Source organism: Danio aesculapii, chromosome 8 (genome assembly GCF_903798145.1).
Source record: "Danio aesculapii chromosome 8, fDanAes4.1, whole genome shotgun sequence".
NCBI classification, from domain to species: domain Eukaryota; kingdom Metazoa; phylum Chordata; class Actinopteri; order Cypriniformes; family Danionidae; genus Danio; species Danio aesculapii.
The window spans coordinates 38,328,080-38,348,026 of NC_079442.1; the positions used below are offsets into that span (position 1 = coordinate 38,328,080).

The window sequence follows — 19,947 nt, forward strand, 5'->3', positions numbered from 1 at the left end:
GGTTTTCTCAGAGCGCTCCGGTTTCTCCCACAGTCCAAAGACATGCGCTATAGGTGAATTGGATGAACTAAATTGGCCATAGTGCGTGTTTGGGTGTTTTCCAGTACTGGGTTGCAGCTGGAAGGGCATCCGCTGCGTAAAATATATGCCGGAATAGTTGGTGGTTCACTCCACTGTGGAAACCCCTGATAAATAAGGGACTAAAATGAATGAATGAATATTGCTCAGCTTCTTGCACACACTGATTGTTTTGCTTCATAAGACCTCAGTGTATCATCAGAAGCCACATGTTGTCATTTTGATTTGCTGCATATGTTTTATTGACGCTCAAACAACTGCTAGCCATTGACTTACATTTTAGAAATAATCAAGGACTAGCTTTAGCGAAAATATCAAAAACTAAAGAAGCCACTAACTTCTTGCATGTCCTGAGAACAAATTATCAACATGTCCTCCGTTTTCTACATTAATGACCCGAGACAGCAATCTGCAGCGTCCAAAGACATTAAACATGCATGGCTGGATCTTCTCTAACAGGCATAACACTATGGCGATCGGAGTGGCTGTGGACATCCTGGGGTGTACAGGAAGTCTGGAGGAGCGAGCAGCCACACTAAACCGGATCATTCTGGTGGCTCTGGAGCTCAAAGACTCCATGGGGGATCTTTATGCCTTTTCCTCCATAATGAAAGCACTGGACATGCCTCAGGTACCCAGCGGCTCCTTCTATCTGCCACTTTCTGTTAACTTACACTACAGATTATTTTATGTACCCCTCAGCGTGTGGTCATATGGAGGAAACAGGCTTTTAAACTGTGATGTGTCTTGCATGAACAGATTACCAGGCTGGATCACACATGGACTAGCTTGCGGAGGAAATATACGCAGACTGCCATCATTTATGAGAAATCTTTGAAACCGTTCTACAAAGGACTCTATGAAGGAGGTGGTGAGTATTTGACAACAGAGCATGTCTAAAATGGCTCATTTTTAGTTCTTGCAATCAAAAAATGATTACTGCTGCTTGTTCAAACTCCCTGTCTAAAATGAGCTGAAACAACACAATTCTTGTCATTTCTTTGGCCAATTTATTTGTTTTATGTTCAGTCCACTTAAATTTGTAAACTATTAAGTTAACTTAAGTGTTTTGTGTTGGTCCAACTAGCTGGTTAGGGGATTTGTAGTTCCCAGCATGCTTTACGTGGTACTGAATTAAGTACGGAAGTCCTAAGAGGCCATGCATTAAAATAGCTTTTCTCTCGTTTTGTTGTGATCATGACTTAATTATCTTGTGATCTTGACATAACAACTCATTTTCTCGTGATCTCAACCTAAGTTATGTTATAATCACGACTTTTTTTTTGTGACTATTATTATTATTATTAATATCTGGCCAATGTATAGAGTTACAGTTGAGGGAATATTATTGTAAATAATGATATAAAGTCATATACATGAATATAATCATGAATGTATACTAATCTTGAGCACGAGCGTTTGCGCTCATATTAGTGTGGCTGTTCCGAACACCTTCAATGTGTTGCACGAATGCGTGTCTGCTGTTAGGCAGGGCCGCTGCAGACTCACTGCTCTAGGCTTAACATTCGTGCTGCCCCTTCATCATAAACAATCATTAAGTTACATGAGGAATAAATGAGTGTGCATCTTAACATTATCAGTGGCCCGGTTATATTATATATAAATAATAATTATAATAATAATTAGTGCATATATTAAAGCAAAAAAATAAGTCGTGATCACGACATAACTTTTTGTTATGTCGAGATCACGAGATAATCAAGTCGCGATCACGAGAAAACAACTTTTTGTTATGTCGAGATCACGAGAAAACAAGCTGATATGTCGAGATCACGAGATAATGAAGTCATGATCACGACAAAACAAGAGAGAATAAATATTTTAATGCATGGCCTCTTAGGACTTCTGTAATTAGGAGAGGGAAATGTCCACAATAAAAGTAATCTTAGGTGTTTAAAGTTAATAGGAAGACTTGTTAGAGTTTAATCTTCACTTTAGTTTGAAGATTTAGAAGATTCTGATGTAATGCTTTGAGTTTACCACCTTACAGAATCACCCATGCTTTGGGTTTTGGCAGCTTAATTAGCAAAAATGCAGTTAGTTGCAATAACTGTCCTAAAATAAGTTCTGAGATCAGTCTCAGTCAACTGTATATGTAACTCATGAAATATGCTTAAAAATGTCTCTTTATAGTTCAATTAGAATAACTTAGGAGACTTGGAAATGTACAATGCATAATAGACATACATGATATTATCAGAGCTTTGAGTTAATTTTTTGATTGTAGATGCGTCCAAATTCACACACTTCTGCACTTTTCTGTGTTTTCAAAGGAATAGTTTGCCTCAACTTAAAATTCTGCCCTCATTAACTCACCCTTCACTTGTTCTCAACCCATTTCAGTTTCTTTCTTCTGTTGAACACAAAAGAAGATATTTTGAAGAATGCTGATTGCTCGTGCCCATTGACTACCATAGTTATTATTTCCCTACTATGGAAGTCGATGAGTACAAACAATGTTCAAAATATCTTCTTTTTTGGGTTTAACAGAAGAAACTGAAAGGAATAAATCCACACAAGGCTGAGTAAATGATGAGGTCATTTCCTTTTTTTCCTTTAAGTGCAAGTAATGTTCAGACTGAAAACTTCAAAATGTAAACCAGATAAATAACCAGATTACACACTTATTTATATGAAATACATGTTGGACACTTAACATTGTGAAGAGTGCAGAGCTTTCAGACCACAATGATGATTAATAAAATAACCTTATGAAACTCACAAACTTGAGTACATAGTTGAAACAGAATTATTAGCCCCCCTAAATTATTAAGCCCCTGTATAATTTTTCCACAATTTGCTTAACAGAAAGATTTTTTCAACATTAACATAATAGTTTTAAAAACTCATTTCTAATAACTGATTTATTTTATCTTTGCCATGATGACAGTAAATAATATTTGACTAGATATTTTTCAAGACACTAGTATTCAGCTTAAAGTGACATGAAAAGACTAAATTAGTTAAATTAAGTGAACTAGGCAAGATGTGGTCATTGTATAATGATAGTTTATTCTGTAGACAACCAAAAAAAAATAAATAAATCTTGCTAAGGGGACTAATAATATTGACCTTAAATTGTTTGTTTTTTTTAAATGTAAAACTCTTTTATTCTAGCCTAAATAACTTTCTCCAGAAGAAAAAATATTAGCGGAAATACTGTTAAAAAAAAAATTCACAGGAGGGCTAATCATTTTCACTTCAACTGTATATAGTGTGTAATGAGGGACACAACCTCTGTGTTTCCAGCTGAAATCCCGCTGAGCAATGCCAGTGTTCCTCTGCTGATGCCGCTGCTCACCTTGATGGAGAGGCCTGCAGTCACCTTCGAGGGTGTGGACGTCTGGGAGAACACCGATCAAGGCTGTGAAATCATGTTTCGGCACCTGGAAGGAGCTCGAGCGGTTGCACGCAATGCGGACACCTACACCTGCAATGCACAGCGGATCCTCCAGGGTAAATCAAGGACATTACCACAGTCAATTCAACAGGAACATGCAGGACTTTGAGCCAAACACATCGATCTGATACAACATTTATATTAAGGCTGGAGCTCCATGAAAATACAGATTCAAAATTAGCATTGCGCATCAAGGATTCTTTTAACAAGTTAAATAAGCAAACAGCATAGCCAATACAGTTTAATTCACAAATGTTATTTGCTGGTTCATTCAGCCTAAGACATAGTTCATAGCAGACACTACATTAACATGAGCTACTTACTGAGTCAGTCATCATGTCTTTAGTCACGTCTGACTCAGAATGAATCATCAATCACTACAGGGATTTTCACTTGAAATTTGAGGGATGTAAATCAATATATTTACCTAACAACAGTTACATATTTACAACAGCTTTTAGTACTAAACCTTACAATAAAAGCCAAGTAAACAAATATCTTAAACTCACACAGTGTGCACGTTACAAGCAAAACTTCAATACAGTTTTGTGTATCTTTAACAATGGACAATACTAAATGTTTATGTTTCTATATACGTTTAGTTTTATTTTCAGTAATCTAATAATTAAAGGTGACTCTGGACCACAAAATCAGTTTTAATGTTGCATGAGTATCCACTTGTTAAGTGTGATGACATGCAAAGCGGCTTTCAGGTCCAAGTGCTCTATTAAACTGTATGGGGAGACTATGGTAATAATAAACGTTTACAAAGCGCTGTAATACTTTCATAAATCACGATCTCAATGTATATATCCATGCCTAATTTCCAATGACCAGTAAGTGATTCATTTTTTAATAAGTTGTTAAAATTTTGGTATTTGTGATGCAGCAAGTCCAGAGACTGTTGTGAACACTGATTTTATAGAAAATTCACTTATGTGATAGGACTAAAAAGTGGTCATAAATTAATTTTTTCTCAATTCAAATGAGTAGCGGCTTGGACCCGGAAACAGTATTCCATACGTCACCACTTAACAAGCGGATATTTGTGGGAATAGCCATAAAGACATTGCATGCCTTCAAAATATAGTTTTCTTTTATACCAAAAATCACTAGAATATTAAGAAAAGATCACATCCTTTAAAGATATTGTCAATTTCTTAACATAAATATATAAAATGTAATATGCATTGAGAAGAATTTAATTTAGACAACTTTAAAGGCTATTTTCTCAATATTTAGACTTTTTTGAACCCTCAAATTCCAGATAATTGAAATAGTTAAACCATACACCAATGGAATTTTGTCTCTTTTAACAAAAATCAACCCTTTTAAACTGGTTTTGTGGTCCAGGGTTACAAATGTTAAAATTGTTAATCACCTTATAACACCTAAAATAACAACACAGGCCATATACACTAGGCATGGGCTGGTATAACTTTCTGACTGTATGATAACCTTGGCTAAAAATATCACGGTTTCACGATATTGTGATTACTGCTCTAAAATATATTCTTTTTAAATGTCTGGGTGAAAAACAACAATTTGTTCCCCCCTTTGAAAACAATATATTTTATTTTGTGAAAGATTTATGATATTTTGGAGCAGTAAACATGCCAGGCTGAATAATGAAAATGAATCATTGCCTTCTGCAGTATTCCTTAGTTTCAAAAACATTGATTTGATTTCTTTACGATTTTAAATGGCATCTTTGGATATCTTTTCAGCTGAAGATACTGTACTGTTGTCCTAACAAACAAAAAAAAGTAAATAAAAAAATCGTACACATACCTTAGGAAGGGTATTACAGAAAATGTTGCAGTTTTAAAACCTTGACTTTTCCAAACCATGGTAAATCTTGAAAACGGTTAGCGTCCGTGCCTAATATACACACAGCAGATCAGAGTGAATTTCTCAAATAATTTTATCATGTGTACAGAACACAACTAATTCTCGCAGTTAAAATGATTCGCTGTTCTCTATTTTTGACTAAAATAACATGATTAACTACAGTCTCGCAGACACAGATGTTTTGTTTATATTTGAAGGGTGGCTTCGCTAAGAATGCATTTGAAGGTTGCCATGTCCACTTACTAGGAGTGGGGTTAGCTAATCATTGGCCTTCAAACATCCTTATTTAAAACTAACTAGATGTTCAGAGTTCATGGTGTAAAATATTTAGCAAATGCTGTTGTTAGTTAACTAGTAGCAGCATTTTCCAGGTGTCAATTTGATTGTAAAAGCTAATTGTCATACCTGAAAATTACTGAACTTTGTCTTTAGAGGCCATGCATTCAAATATTTCCTCATGATCACTTGTGAATGTGATCTCAACATAAAGTTAAACACTACTTCCTTTTTTTGCTTTTGTTTATTAATGTATTAATTATTTTTATACTTATTACCTGCCCAATGTATGACCAGGCCAACAAAAATTCAGATGTAGGCTACACTCCAGCCTTTAAAATAGGATCTTCCACATGTAACTTCATGCTTGTGTATGATAAAGGGGCAGCACAAGTGTTTTGCCTAGAACAGCAGCGAGTCTGCACCAGCCCTGCGAACCGAGAGAGAACGATTGCAGGCTCGCATTCGTGCAACACATTAAAGGCATTCAGAACAGGCATAATAATAAGAATACAAACACAGGTGTCTAACTCAGTTCCTGGAGGGCCACTGCTCAGCACAGTTTAGTTCCAGCAGTAATTAAACACACCTGATTAAACTAATGGATTCCTTCAGTTTTGTTTAGGTGCGTCCCAAATACGTATGCACTATTCCACGCCATTTTGTAGTATGAATAGTGTAAAGTAGTGCGTTCACAAAACTCTAAAAAGATTAAGTGCACTTTAAATACTTATTCAACTGTAGAAATGAAGTGTGGATTGTTGGACACTTCACACACTCAACAGCTGCTGCTTTGCTTTTGTGCACTGATGTTGGATTACCTGATTTATTTTGGATTGTGAAAGCAAAATTCTCCTTTGAGAGTGATTATAGCGCCTCCTGATGGTGAATGCGCTTATACTCATGGCAGGTAGTTTGGTCAGTTTATTTAGCTAATTTAACAACCATCAAACGTCATCCGGGAAATGGTTTGAATTTCCGCTTAGTAAAAAAAACGTGCTCCATTTGGGATGACACTACATACATATACTATGCTGTTGAGTGTGCAAGTGCATAACTACATAAGCGCAAAGTGTATAGTGTGCCATTTGGGATGCAGCTTTTCAAACCTACAGGTAAGTGTGTTGAAGCAAGTTTGGAACTGAACTGTGCAGGGCTACGGCCCTCCAGAAACTGGATTTGACACCTGTGTGTTAGAACAAGCTGAAAAAAGGGTTGTAAACTTGATAAAACAACCTTTGTTATGTCGACATAACAAGAAAAATAAGTCATAATATTAAGAAGGCTACTTTTTATATGTGGAGATCACAAAAAAATTAAGACGTGATCACGAGCAAAGAACTTTTGATATGTCGAGATCACGAGAATACAAGAAAGAAAAATATAACGACACATGGCCTCTGAGCACTTCCGTAAGAATCAGATCAGGATTAAGGACAAGAAGATGAACAGACAACCAAATGTAGCTGCATTATGCACATGTATGAGTGAAACTGAAGTGTTAAACTCTTTCTCTCTCTCCAGACTTCCAACCCAATGAAGACATGCTGGAGATCTTGAGGACAGATTTCCAGTTGCGTTTGCTCTGGGGGAGCAGAGGAGCTGCAGTGGAGCAGACTGAGAGATACGACAAATTCAAGCTCATCCTCACGGCCCTGTCTAGAAAACTAGAGCCTGCAGTCAAACACACAGAACTCTGAACAACCAGACACTTTATATACGCATTAGACTGTCTGAGCAAGCAGAAACCGTTCAAAGGGCTCAGTGGAGACTGACACCTCAAAAAGACGTTCTCTGACAGATTACGAGCTTCAAAAGCTCACGTGCAGATTGCAAGTCGGAAGCCATTCATGAATCATGAGTACAAATGGCACTTGTTTATGGACACTTTCTTCTAAATGCACATTCCAGATGTGTGTGCTCCACTACGCTTATGTCTGATGGAATGGGCAGGTACCAATTTTGCCTTCAAGAAACGAAGGAAGAGGATGTAGAATATATCTGATGACCGGTACATCATCAAGCCCAGGAAATGCAGATAAAATTACAGGCTGAGAGGTGTATGCATCACTTGATATGATGTGATGGCCCACACCTTCAAGACGAATGTTCTTTGCGCTATGAAGGAACGGGAGGAAGTTTGTAAACTTTTAGAAATGTCATTGGTCGAACAGTGTTGATCTGTTTAAAAATGGAAAGCGATGTACATATTTATCACTAGTGTACGCATGTGAAGGCTAGTTTGTATAATATAATGTATTAAGTATTATTGATTTGTAAATATTCACTCATAAATATTCGGAAATTAAATATTGAATAAATATCTAATAAAAGTCTTTTTTTTTAATTGTTATAGAAATGTTTTTGTTGTATTTCTCGATGCCTCCTGTTTTTCAGCAAAGATTTTATGCATAAAATTCAGCACTGTCGTCACAGAAATAATTGATATTGCACAATATATTAGAATAGAATATGCTTATTTTATATTGAAATATTATTTCACAATATTACTGTTGTTACTATGATTTGATAAAAAATAAATTCACCATCATGGCAGCACGGTGGCTCAGTGGTTAGCATTGTCGCCTCACAGCAAGAAGGTCACTAGTTTGAGTTTGTGCTATGCTCAGAAAAAAAATGCCTACAGAACAATTCAAAGAACAATAAACATATTTATTGGGTAAGAAACACCTGACAAAGCAAGAGCTTCACAGACATGACTGCAGATTTGCATGTTCGCGCATTAATTAAACAAAATAGGGCATCTTGAAAATTGTACGTTCAAATAAATTGCTCAAGAAAATAAAGAGAAAAGGCTTACATTTCCCCTTTTTCTATTTTACATCTCGACTCAACAATCTCAACTAATTATGCAGATAATAAATGTCAACACATCTTAATAATCGAGCACTTTTAAAGTATTGATCACTTCTGTTTACATTATGCTTGCATTACCAAGGCAACAACGCATTTTGATTTATGATTCCTATATGATTTTATTATGATTCCAGAGAGCTCCGTTTCACTTATTAGCATCATCGTAGTGAATGAAACTTAAGCAAATAGAGAGCGCTCGGCTCTTCTCTCTCGTCTTAATTCAGCGGGAACAGTTAATGGAGAAGAAATCTGTTCTTGCAGACTGCTGCGATTGGCTCTAACGCTCTGGCACTGTTCACCTATGAGCGACACTGATAAACAGCGGCGATCACAGCTAGAGGAGAAAATTCACTCAGCAGACACGCTCTCATGTCTGTATCCAGAAGTATCGCTGTAACAGCTGTGAAGACAGGAAAAGTTACCTCGCGACAGCAGGTCAGAGACCGAGAGACAGAGAGATGGAGTTTACTTTCATTTTCTCCATAACAATGAAACAGGGCTTCTGCTGTAACTGCAGTGTCAGAGAAATACTGTCCAGCAAACACACATGCAGTGAATTGTGCAAAGTTTCTGAGTTTTTAATTAGAGTGTTTTAATTATTCGCGGTTTCCTCCATCGCCATAGTATGAATGGCGTCAGTACGTAATCACCGGTTATGATCTATTACTGAACCGATAACAAATTGTCCGCATCTGCATCGCAGTGCACCGAAGAAACAATTAATTTTGACACACCTAGCATCTGCTGCGTAAAACATATGCTGGAATAGTTGGCAGTTCATTCTGCTGTGGCGACCCCTAATAAATAGGGGACTAAGCCGAAGGAAAATGAATGAATGAAATGCAATGAAATCTAAATAAAAAATCTGACTACAATCTCCAAACCTAAACGGTAACATATTTGTGTATTTTAGGTTTAACGCATGACATAATGCACCTATAATGCACTGCATATACAGTATCTGCTTGTTAGAAACCTGAGCTCCTCAAATGCCCAACGCAAATGCACAAGAATAATGAAACAGACATATATATACAAAAAAAATACAGGCAGGATGAAGGAGACAAACAGACATAAGTATTTATTTCTCAGTTGCTCTTGCTCCAAAACAAACCCCAGTATATAGTGGTCAACTTTGCCTCGCTGTACAGCACAATCACACAAAAGAAAGCATTCACACCCGACAGCATTCGCCTCATTATGACTCCAATTCAAATGCAACAGGGTAAAAAGTGCATCATTCAAGACCAGGGTCCTACTGAGAACAGACTTCAGACAGGAAGAAGAACTGGTTACAAAGAGATTACGGCACGGTTCTGAAAGCAAAGCCTGAAAGTCACTTGCTTGGTTAAGAAAAAGTCACAATGGCACATTCATTCTGAAATAAAGATGTTAATACATACACTTTAATAATAAAAACTAACTAGGTATATACATATGCATATACGCATCCATATGCATACACAGTTTGATAAGTAAGAATCACATTCACAAATACACGCACTTGAGATCAGATTCTGGAGACGTGTGGTCCCTTGATAGGAGGCAGTAAGCATGTCTTTTAGCACGTGACACCGGGAGCTGGACAAGAAATGGAGAAAAAAAAAGCACCGCAGAGAGCTGGCAAGCCCACTTTTATGGGCATTGAGGATCAGATAGACCCCTATAGGGTTTCGGTTTCCATACAGAGGCCTGTCATTAAGGCAGAGATGATGGGTTGGTATTCAAGGTCCTCGCTGGAGTTTCCTCTGCTGGTTTGGTTCCCCCTGCTGGTCAAAATCCTCCAGACTTATGCAGAGGTGGCGCGGCAAGTGGTGGATGTTGCAGTGGGGACTGTTGCACTGGTTACCATGCTTCCTCTACTCAGATTGGTCATGCTTTTGAGAGTTATGCCATGGTTAAAATGGAATGCACCAATGAGCAAAAACAAAAGGAGAAAAATCAAACAAACGAGATGAAAGTGGTTGGATAAGTGGTTAGATCCTATTAAGGGGTCACAGAATGAGGAATGAAATCATGCAGGAGCATGTTATGATGAACATGAGATGAAGGCAAACATGTTAGTACCAGGTAATGACTGACTCTCTTTGGGTTCTCCATTATTGCTCAAGAGCGTCTTTCCCCATTCTCCCATGCCCTCCATGCATATCCCTGGAACATCTGCTGCAATGGAATGATGTTAATGGCCATGACACAAACAGCATGCAAACATGCAACCTGCCCCAACACGATCTCGCTCTTAAATTCGCCCCCACCGCCCCACTAACAGACCCACAGCAGTGAGTCCCGTCCACCAAACACCACAGAACCCCACTCATCCAATCAGGAACCTGCAGCCACAGAGAGAAGAGAGAGGACAGAGTCACTGAGAGCTCCAATGACAACAAAGACTGACCAGAGACAGAGACCAAAGACAGAGGTGCTGCTCTGAAGTTACACCATTCAACTTGGAATTATTATATTCTTCAATATCAGGCTGCATACTAAAACGTAGTTTCTATAAAGGATCTGCTATTAGGAGCAATTCAACAGCAAGAAATGAAAGGGTTTGTTTATCCCAAAATGAAAGCTCTGTCATCATTTCCTCACCCTCATGTTGTTATAAACTAATGAGACATTTGTTCATCTTCAGAACACAAATGAAGGAGTCACACTTTACAATAAGGTTTCATTAACTAATACATTTAAGGAACTTGTACTAATAAAATGAAGGTCATTGTAATCAAATTAGTGATGCATGATATATCAGCAACAATTTCAAGAATCGGCTGAAAAATGCATAAATATACTGTAATTGTTATTGGTCCAAAGAATATAAATTATCGGCTTATGACCTTTTTTAATAAAGTTGGTTGTCCATTGCATTTGTTTGCATTAATAAATGACCCATACATTGGTTACTAGCTTCCAAAGGTAATTAACCATCACAGGTTTTCTGCAGGTCACTTTAAATCAAATTGAAGACTTTTTAAGAGCATTATGAATGAAATTTTAGACACACAGGGCTAAACACTAAGGATTCCTTCTAATGACCCGGTTACCTCTGTAAATTGGTTTTGTATTAATGGAAGATCTTGTAAAGGGATGTGTTGCTTCACTTGTCTTTCCCTGATTATGGAATTTAATGTGGAGAATTTGCTGTAAAAATGTCTAAAAGCTGCTGTGAATTGTATCTCTTTGCAATAAAAAACTTAAAATATAAAAATAGAGATGGATTATTGGTGATTGGGTGTCGGCCCAATTGAGTAGCTTTACTTGGACAAAGGAAAATTAGGTAAAACTTTATTTTGATGGTCCATTTGTGTATTTGGGCGCACTCACACTATGCTATCCGAATCGTGCCCAGGCGCATTTCCCCGGTTCGTTTGAGAAGTGTGAGTGCTCTGAATTGGGCTTAAGCACGATTCAGTTGGCCTGCCCTGGCCCAATTGGAAGAGGTGTGCCAGAGCGCGGTTCACTTGGGCCCGAAACTGAAGACGCGACGTCACTTTTAAGGGTTTTTTTTCATATGGATTTAATAATCATTCTTACTGTGCAATGAACGCGAACTGTCGTAATTTATTAAAGACACAAACCCCTCGCTGTACGTCAGCTGCACCTTCAGCAAATCTCCTAATACCTGCAGCACCAGGACTTTTTGATAATCTTTGAGCGATTAAAAAGATATAACTATAGAAATCTCCACTGTGCTGAGCAAGAGCACTTCTCTTCTGTTAAACTAAACAGCGCATCATCGATGACGCAAGCGTGCTCAGGCTCGGATGCAATGTGAGTGTAGGCCGTCGAGGCAGAGGGGACAAGTGTGCTTCGGCACGGTTCAAGGCAACTGTACAAAGTGTGAGCACACCCTTAGTAGACTGTCTACTTAATATCTGTTGATACTGCTACTAAACAGACATTTAGCTGACTGTAAGAAACTTTACAAGTACATGTCATCTTACACTAACCCTAACCCCAGCCAACAGTCTACTTATAATCTAATGAGAATTAGTTGGCATGTACTGTAGATGCAATGTAACTTAAAATACAACAAATGGACCATCATAATAAAGTGTGACCAATAATTAAGACTTTTTAAAAATGATTTAAGACCTACAACAGTGAGTTTAAGACTTTAAAGCCTACATTTTTTTTTCTTGATATTTAAGACATTTTAAGACCCTGCGGACACCCTGTATCAGTATTCCCCAAAATTCATTTTTAAAGATATCAGACTTAGAGATAAATCCAGGTCTTCTGGAGGAATACGATCTCGAATTTAAATGGCAACCAGCAAACAATGTTTTCAGTATTCAAATAGGGATGCAACAGAAGCTTACTTATGCTTGCTTGAGGTCTAGAAGCTATTAAGATTCATTCTTGTACATTTTAATTTCAGCTAGAACCAATGTGGTTTATTATTGAGTCAATAAGGTATAGTTTAACTTCTGTTCATACTTTCAGGTCAATGTTTACATGTGAAAAAATCATTAATCATGTCTCTTCAAAAGACTTGAGAGCTGGATTCATATGGACTTATTTTCTGACATCTCTACAAACATTTTTGGTCGAGATCTTCAAATAAAAACAGAAAGCTGTCAGTTTTCGTTCGATGAAATCTGCATTTGTGTTCCTAAGAAAAACAACATCAGGGTAAGTACATGACAGAAGTTTCCTTTTGGAGCCGTTTAACCCTTCAACACTTCAGAGAAAGGTGAAAAAACTGGAAACCGCATGAACTGAACGTCAGAAGCACATCAAAACAAACAGAGCAAATGACTGGACGGAGGAAATGAGCTCTATGTAGAACGTACTTTACTTTCAGCATGCATAAAAAGACAAATCTCAACAATTAAGAGCTGATTGCAGTGTGAAAGGCTCTTATTATTATTATTATAATGAGCAAATCATCTCTCAGACAACAGACATTTAAAAAAATCCCAATGCGTTTTGTTCAGGTTTGCTCTGATGAAAAAAAACTGATTAAAAACACTTATTAAAAAAGGTCATAAAAATCTCTACACCTCTACAGATTGATCCACTGTGCCGCAGTGCAGAGAAGGTAAAGTCACCTCAGACATTGTGTGTGTGTGTGTGTGTGTGTGTGTGTGTGCGTTTGTCCTTGAGCTCACACAGTGAACAAAATCATATGGCAGTCAGCCGAGCTGCGCTTGATGAGTCACGGTAAATCTGACACATGCTCCTCATGTGTGATGTCATGGCAGGCATGGGTGATGTCATATGTAGGTGACCGCACCTTTGCTATTTTTCTCCATTGTGATCTCCACGTAGGATGTGGGAACGTAACCCTCCTCTCCGCTACTTTTCCGAACCCGTGTCCAGCCATCTCCTTTATCCTCCTCTATGACGTATAACACCTCGTTCTCGTTCATCACTAATGTGCCTTCATTAGATCCTAAGAAACAAATGCAAGTGTACTTTGAATACATCCAACAGGAAGTCAATTGATTTTAAATGAGTTTAAAGGTGCAGTATGTAAGTTTGACACCCAGTGGTTGAACTAGGTATTACACTCTTGAATCAAAACAAACGCAAGCGCAGGTTGCCAGAATGACCAACAGGAGCGAGTCTGAAGATCGAGGCTAAAGGCTGATTTAAAATGTGCTCTATATAAAAGCAACGGCACACGAGAAGGATTTTCCATATTAAAAGGATTTTTGTTCTAACAACACCTTGAATTGATGAACAACAGAAAACTGACAATGATCACCTCAGGTACACCTCATGTGCTTTATTCAGTGTTAAATGCTAATAATGTGAGTTTGAATGCCATTTTACATGACATTTATTGCCATACTACTAAAAGCAGCAGCAGTATTTATATTATTTGCTAATTAATAACCTCATATGGAACTCTGAATCTGCGTCTCTTTTCAGAGGCTGCTGCTGTCCACCAGAGGCTACATTTCGGTCACGGACATGCACTTTGAGAGCCTTCATGGCTGAATGAATGAAATACGCTGTTTTCCTCCAAGGCAACCCGGGGTGCTGTAATATAATTGGCCAAACTTGGTGGGTTAAAAGAGCCCACTTTGAGGGGTTAAATGAATCAAAACAAAAACAGCCTTCTGGCATGTAACGCACATTTTCAAAGCAGAATATCTGACTTAAGCATTGTTTTTCAGATAAGAATGTTCGCTTAGCAAGTTTCTTAAATATCTGCAAGCATATTATGGTATTTTTATGCTTTAGAAGAGTTAAAAACTTACATAGAGCACCTTTAAATAAAAACAAGCCCAGAAACCAGAAAACAACAGTATATTTTTATTGGCTGGCATGCTGTTGATATAATGTGTTAATGTTTTAAAATGTTAAGACAAAGATATTTCAACTCATATTATGGTAACATTTAATTAGAATACTCTTTGAATAAAATCTGTGTGTTTTTAAGTCATCACTTAAGACTTATTTAGGGAAGCTTTTATGTGTGTTTTTTTTAAATGTGGTTTTAATTATTTAATTGTTATTGCATGTGTCCTTGTATGTATCTTGTACTTCTTTACTTTTTACATGTTTGTAAAGTGCTTTGAGATGCTGCTTTTAAAGGCATTTTATAAAATAAAGTTTAGTATTATTTTTATCATTACTACTATTATTATTATTATTATTATTACAATACACACTTCATCATTTTTTTCAAAATAGTAACAATGGCAAAATACTTTGAGTGGTTAAAATAGAATATGGCATATTTAACATCAGACAGAAATTGTGTAAATTTGAAACCATTTGCATATATATATATATATGTATATATATATATATATATATATATATATATATATATATATATATATATATATATATATATATATATATATATATATATATGTATATATATATATATATATATATATATATATATATATATATATATATATATATATATATATATATATGTATATATATATATATGTATATGTATATATATATGTATATATGTATATGTAAATATATATATATATATATATATATATATATATATATATATATATATATATATATATATATATATATATATATATATATATATATATATATATATATATGTATACATATGTATTTGTATACATATACATATGTATATACATTTCCAAACAGATCTGTTCAATATAGACTCCAACATATGTTGGCAAAAAAACTAAATATCACAATTAAATTTTTATGACATCGTACATATATATTGTGCAGCCCTACTTCAAGTATTGACAAAATTTTCACAATCACATTTCATACCACAGAAAACACTAGTGTTATCATTTCTACAAATTAGGATAATTCCATCAAATAAAAAAAAAATACAAATGATTTATCTTTTATCGGTCATGTGAGCTGTATAGTAAGACATTTTTAAACATTGTTTTAGTACCATCAAAAGAGTAGAGAGCTTTGCAGTGGCCGATGGCAGGGAGAGGATCGTCGTCATCAAACTCGTCATCAAATTCGTGAGGGTCCGGCTGTGGCGGAGACCGATGCTCCTGACTGTGATCATCTGTGTAACTGCCTTCAGGACTGAAAGACAAGAAAACAAATGTCAGTGCTTCACAGGGGCCTTTATGATCAGACATAGCGGTGTGACGTGTGGGGGCGCACAGAGCACTGAAGGTGTGACTGTTTGGATCTTTTGTTATGAACTAAACCACAACACGACATGCTGACATCATAATCCAATTCAGAAATAGATATACATGATAAATATATACTACAAATGTGCAGTATGTACATCGCCTTTAAATGTTTTTGAAAGAAGTCTCCTATGCTCATAAAGGTAGCATTTATTTGATTAAAAATAGAGACATTTTATTAAATAACCATTTAATGTACAGTACTGTGCAAATGTCCTAAACACTATACTAGCTTTAGTGGACTAAAACTTTTGCACAATATATAATCAATCACTCTATTTAAAACAATTAGAAAATATAGGAAATATGTAAAAAAAAAAAAAAAAAAATACAACAGCACAACATTTCCTCTTAAAACAAAAGTCTATGTTAATTGTGGCTTCCCTTGGCACTAGGGATGCTCATTTCGGTTAATTTTGCTAACCGACAACCGCCGCTCATTAATCAGTTATTAAAGGTTAACTGGTCAGATTACTATTAATTTTATATTTAACAAATTGACGTGTCTATTTTGTGTCTGACACATTAAATATTGAATTTTAAAATACTGATTTATTTTTATATGCTAGCATATTAATAATAGAACAATACAACAGAGCATTTTCATGCACCTGCAGTGTTTAGCACAGAAGAGCAGAATAAACTAAATAAAATGAATAAAATAAATAGGACTGCCCTAAATTATTTTCCACTTAAATAATTAATTTATATTACAAATCGAAAACACTGACTGATTATTTTTAATAACCGGCATAGGCTGTTTTTTTCCAATCATATTTTTGTCTTCCGTCAAATAAAAATAGCAGACTTCCTCAAATCGCTCGCTCCATGGAAAATATGCATTTATTTAATGCCCCGCTGTTATTATTATAATCACAAAACCTTTTTACATTTTTAATAGAAATCATTATTTTAAAGATTATGTGTTGGTTTCCTCTCTCTCCCTCGCGGTTCAAGTACGTGCGCTGCGTGATGAAAAGACAACAACGCGCGCATATGTTGACTTTTTGTAAACAGTTTTGTTGTTTAAATATGATATTGCATTAATGTGCATACATGCTTTATAAGCTGTAAAATAAAAGGAAAAGCCTATTTGTTGCGTTTATGACGCAGATCCAGGTCAACATCAGCGCTGGTTTGGTATTAACACGTCTGTTTCAAACAGCAATATTCTTCTTCCATTTTGCTTCTTTGGCAAATGTGTCTGTAGCCACGGGTTATAAGTTATCGTCCCGCTAGTTAAGTATGTCTTGCAGTTGAACAAGTGGCCGACACAGCTAACAAGCTTTTTTCATTCCAAAAACTCGAGGCGCACCTGCCTTTATATGTTGACAAGGAAAAAAGAAGAGAAGAAGCGCGGTCCTCTTATGAAACGACTGAATCAGCTGGGTATCGATTGTGCATAAGTGTTGCTGTCTGTGTTGTTACAGTTGTAATATTTAATACTATTGTGATATTCAAGATTTGTAAATTCATACAGCTCTGGATAACTTAAAACAGCGATTAGACCTTCAGAGCGGTGTTAATGCGTCCTGGAGTAAAGCGAAACAGCTATAAACTCCAGCAAGATAGAGTGATTATATGCAGACTCATACTTTATCTATAAATAAAGTATAACTATAGAAACTGTGTTCATCTTAACTAAACGCTTCGTTGTGTTTGCTGGCCTCACACATCGCGCACCTGTCAGTCAGTCAGTCAGCACGTAACGCTAAAGAATTAAACAGATAGCGCACAGCACTATACGGTTACAGAAAAGTTTTCGCTGTTATAATTCACTTACCTTTTAATACGTTTTGGTGCGATTACAATCCGCTATTAAAAACAACAACAATAACTGAATGTTTTGAATGGGTAATGTAGCCGTGGCGAGATGCATTTTGGTCCCTGCCATGGAAGAATGAATGTAGCGGAAACCATGCTCTTTAAAAGTTCTCTGTAGTTGTCTTGAAAACACAAACTGCTGCTCTGGGATGAGCATCGTGCAAAAGATGCCCCTCTTAACGCAAAATAATAATTTTAATCGTTTAACTGATAGCATTAATCGGTTACAAACGCACCCTTTCGGTTAACGGTTAATCGATTATTTTGAGCATCCCTACTTGGCACCAAGCACAGCTTAAACGGTTTTGTTCTAATTGTTCAGACATTTTCTGAAATAATGTGCTGCGTAATATCAGGCTTCTTTTAGAACTTTCCATACTTCATTTGGTTTAGAGTGTCTGATCTTTCTTTTTCTGTCTAAGTGACCTCATACAGCCTCTATTATATTCAGGTCTGGACCCTGTGTAGGCCATTTCATCACTGTTTTTTTAACAGCGATTTTCTTTCTCCAAATAGGAATTAAGAGCAATTGGCGGATCATTATGCTGAAAATGCTAAATAACATGCTAAAATGAAAACTATTACCATTGAAGTCCTTAACAGAAGGAATGGCATAATGGATTAAAACTGGCGTTATATACAGGAATCAAGTGAGTGAAATTCAATAACTTTTTAAGAGCTTATTAAAGACTCTTACCATACATTTTAAGACCTCATCGCCACTTTAGGTTTCAACTTGTAAAATTGGCGACAATTTAACTTATAATACATTTACTAAATACTGATTGTAAAAAAAAATAATCCTAAACTAAAACGTTGTTCATATACTTAATAGATGTGCTAATCCAGCAGGTGGCACCTATAAAAGCAGTAATAATGGTGATTCCTTGCTTACTGCAGTAAACAAAGTAGCGTGACGTCAACTGGAGGATTTTATCGATTTTCTAAACTACACAGCATCCTGATATTCATAGATTAAATTCAGGAAAACTTATACAAAATGTAATACCTTGTAAATTAGCATTTAAGACTTTTAAAAACTTTAAGGGCCTTAAATTTCTCTAAATTGATTTATCCACTTAATCCTTTTCAAGACTCCACAGATACCCTGTATCTATGCTTTTCAACATTCACAATTCCATCAATTCAGACAATATTGCTAACAACAATGACAGAAATGCAGCTACAACTAGGACAAACAGCCTCTCTCCAACATTGCCTTTCACAATTGTTTTAAACATTAATTCATTCATTTTCTTTTCAGCTTAGTCCCTTTATTAATCTGGGGTCGCCACAATGGAATGAACCACCAACTTATCCAGCATTTGTTTTATGCAGCAGATGCCCTTCCAGCTGCAACCCATCACTGGGAAACACATACACTACGGACAATTTAGCCTACCCAATTCACCTGTACCGCATGTCTTTGGACTGTGGGGAAACCGGAGGAAACCCACGCGAACCCAGGAAGAACATGCAAACTCCACACAGAAATGCCAACTGACCCAGCCTAGGCTCGAACCAGCATTGTTTTAAACAATTAAACCAAAATAATTCAAACTCTAACCTAACTCCATTCTTAACAAACAAACCATACAACAACTGAAAGACCAAATTAAAAAAACAATTGACAAAATTGTTACACCTATGACTTTATACCATTATACCATCAGTGAAACAACAGATTTAATATTGAAAACTTTTGCACAGTTCTGTATTTAAAAATGTAATTCATTCACCTGATGGCAAAGCTGCATTTGACTATAGTTTCCAGTTTCAGTGTCACATGCTCATTCAGAACTCATTGTCATATGATAATTTAGTGCTCAAGAAACATTTCAACAAGGTACAAACAGATCAACAGCCTTATATTTCACAATTTTATGATGAAAAAGATATTAAACATATATAGTGTTTTTTCAAACTAAAATGTTTTATAACATCATAATATTCAGAATATTTGATGGTCAATTTGATGTGAACATGTTCAATTGA

General features: G+C 36.1%; 2 protein-coding genes across 5 annotated transcripts in view; one reads left to right on the top strand and one right to left on the bottom strand.

The window, feature by feature from the left end:
• Positions 1-7,973, top strand: part of bcar3 (BCAR3 adaptor protein, NSP family member) — a 133,508-nt gene extending 125,535 nt beyond the window's left edge. For 3 of the 4 annotated variants that reach the window (XM_056463904.1, XM_056463906.1, XM_056463907.1), the window contains 4 exons: positions 538-709; positions 838-949; positions 3,349-3,555; positions 7,151-7,973. In XM_056463904.1, coding sequence (XP_056319879.1) covers positions 538-709; positions 838-949; positions 3,349-3,555; positions 7,151-7,326 — 667 coding nt within the window. In that variant the 3' untranslated portion in view covers positions 7,327-7,973. The remainder of the gene's footprint in view (positions 1-537; positions 710-837; positions 950-3,348; positions 3,556-7,150) is intronic. The other variant, XM_056463905.1, reaches the window with a different exon arrangement.
• A 4,791-nt stretch (positions 7,974-12,764) lies between these two features.
• The window catches only part of fnbp1l (formin binding protein 1-like), a 100,624-nt gene continuing 93,441 nt past the window's right edge, over positions 12,765-19,947 (bottom strand). Inside the window, exons 14-15 of the mRNA XM_056463200.1 lie at positions 15,873-16,015; positions 12,765-13,898 (exon numbers count right to left, since the gene is read on the bottom strand). Coding sequence (XP_056319175.1) covers positions 13,720-13,898; positions 15,873-16,015 — 322 coding nt within the window. The 3' untranslated portion in view covers positions 12,765-13,719. The remainder of the gene's footprint in view (positions 13,899-15,872; positions 16,016-19,947) is intronic.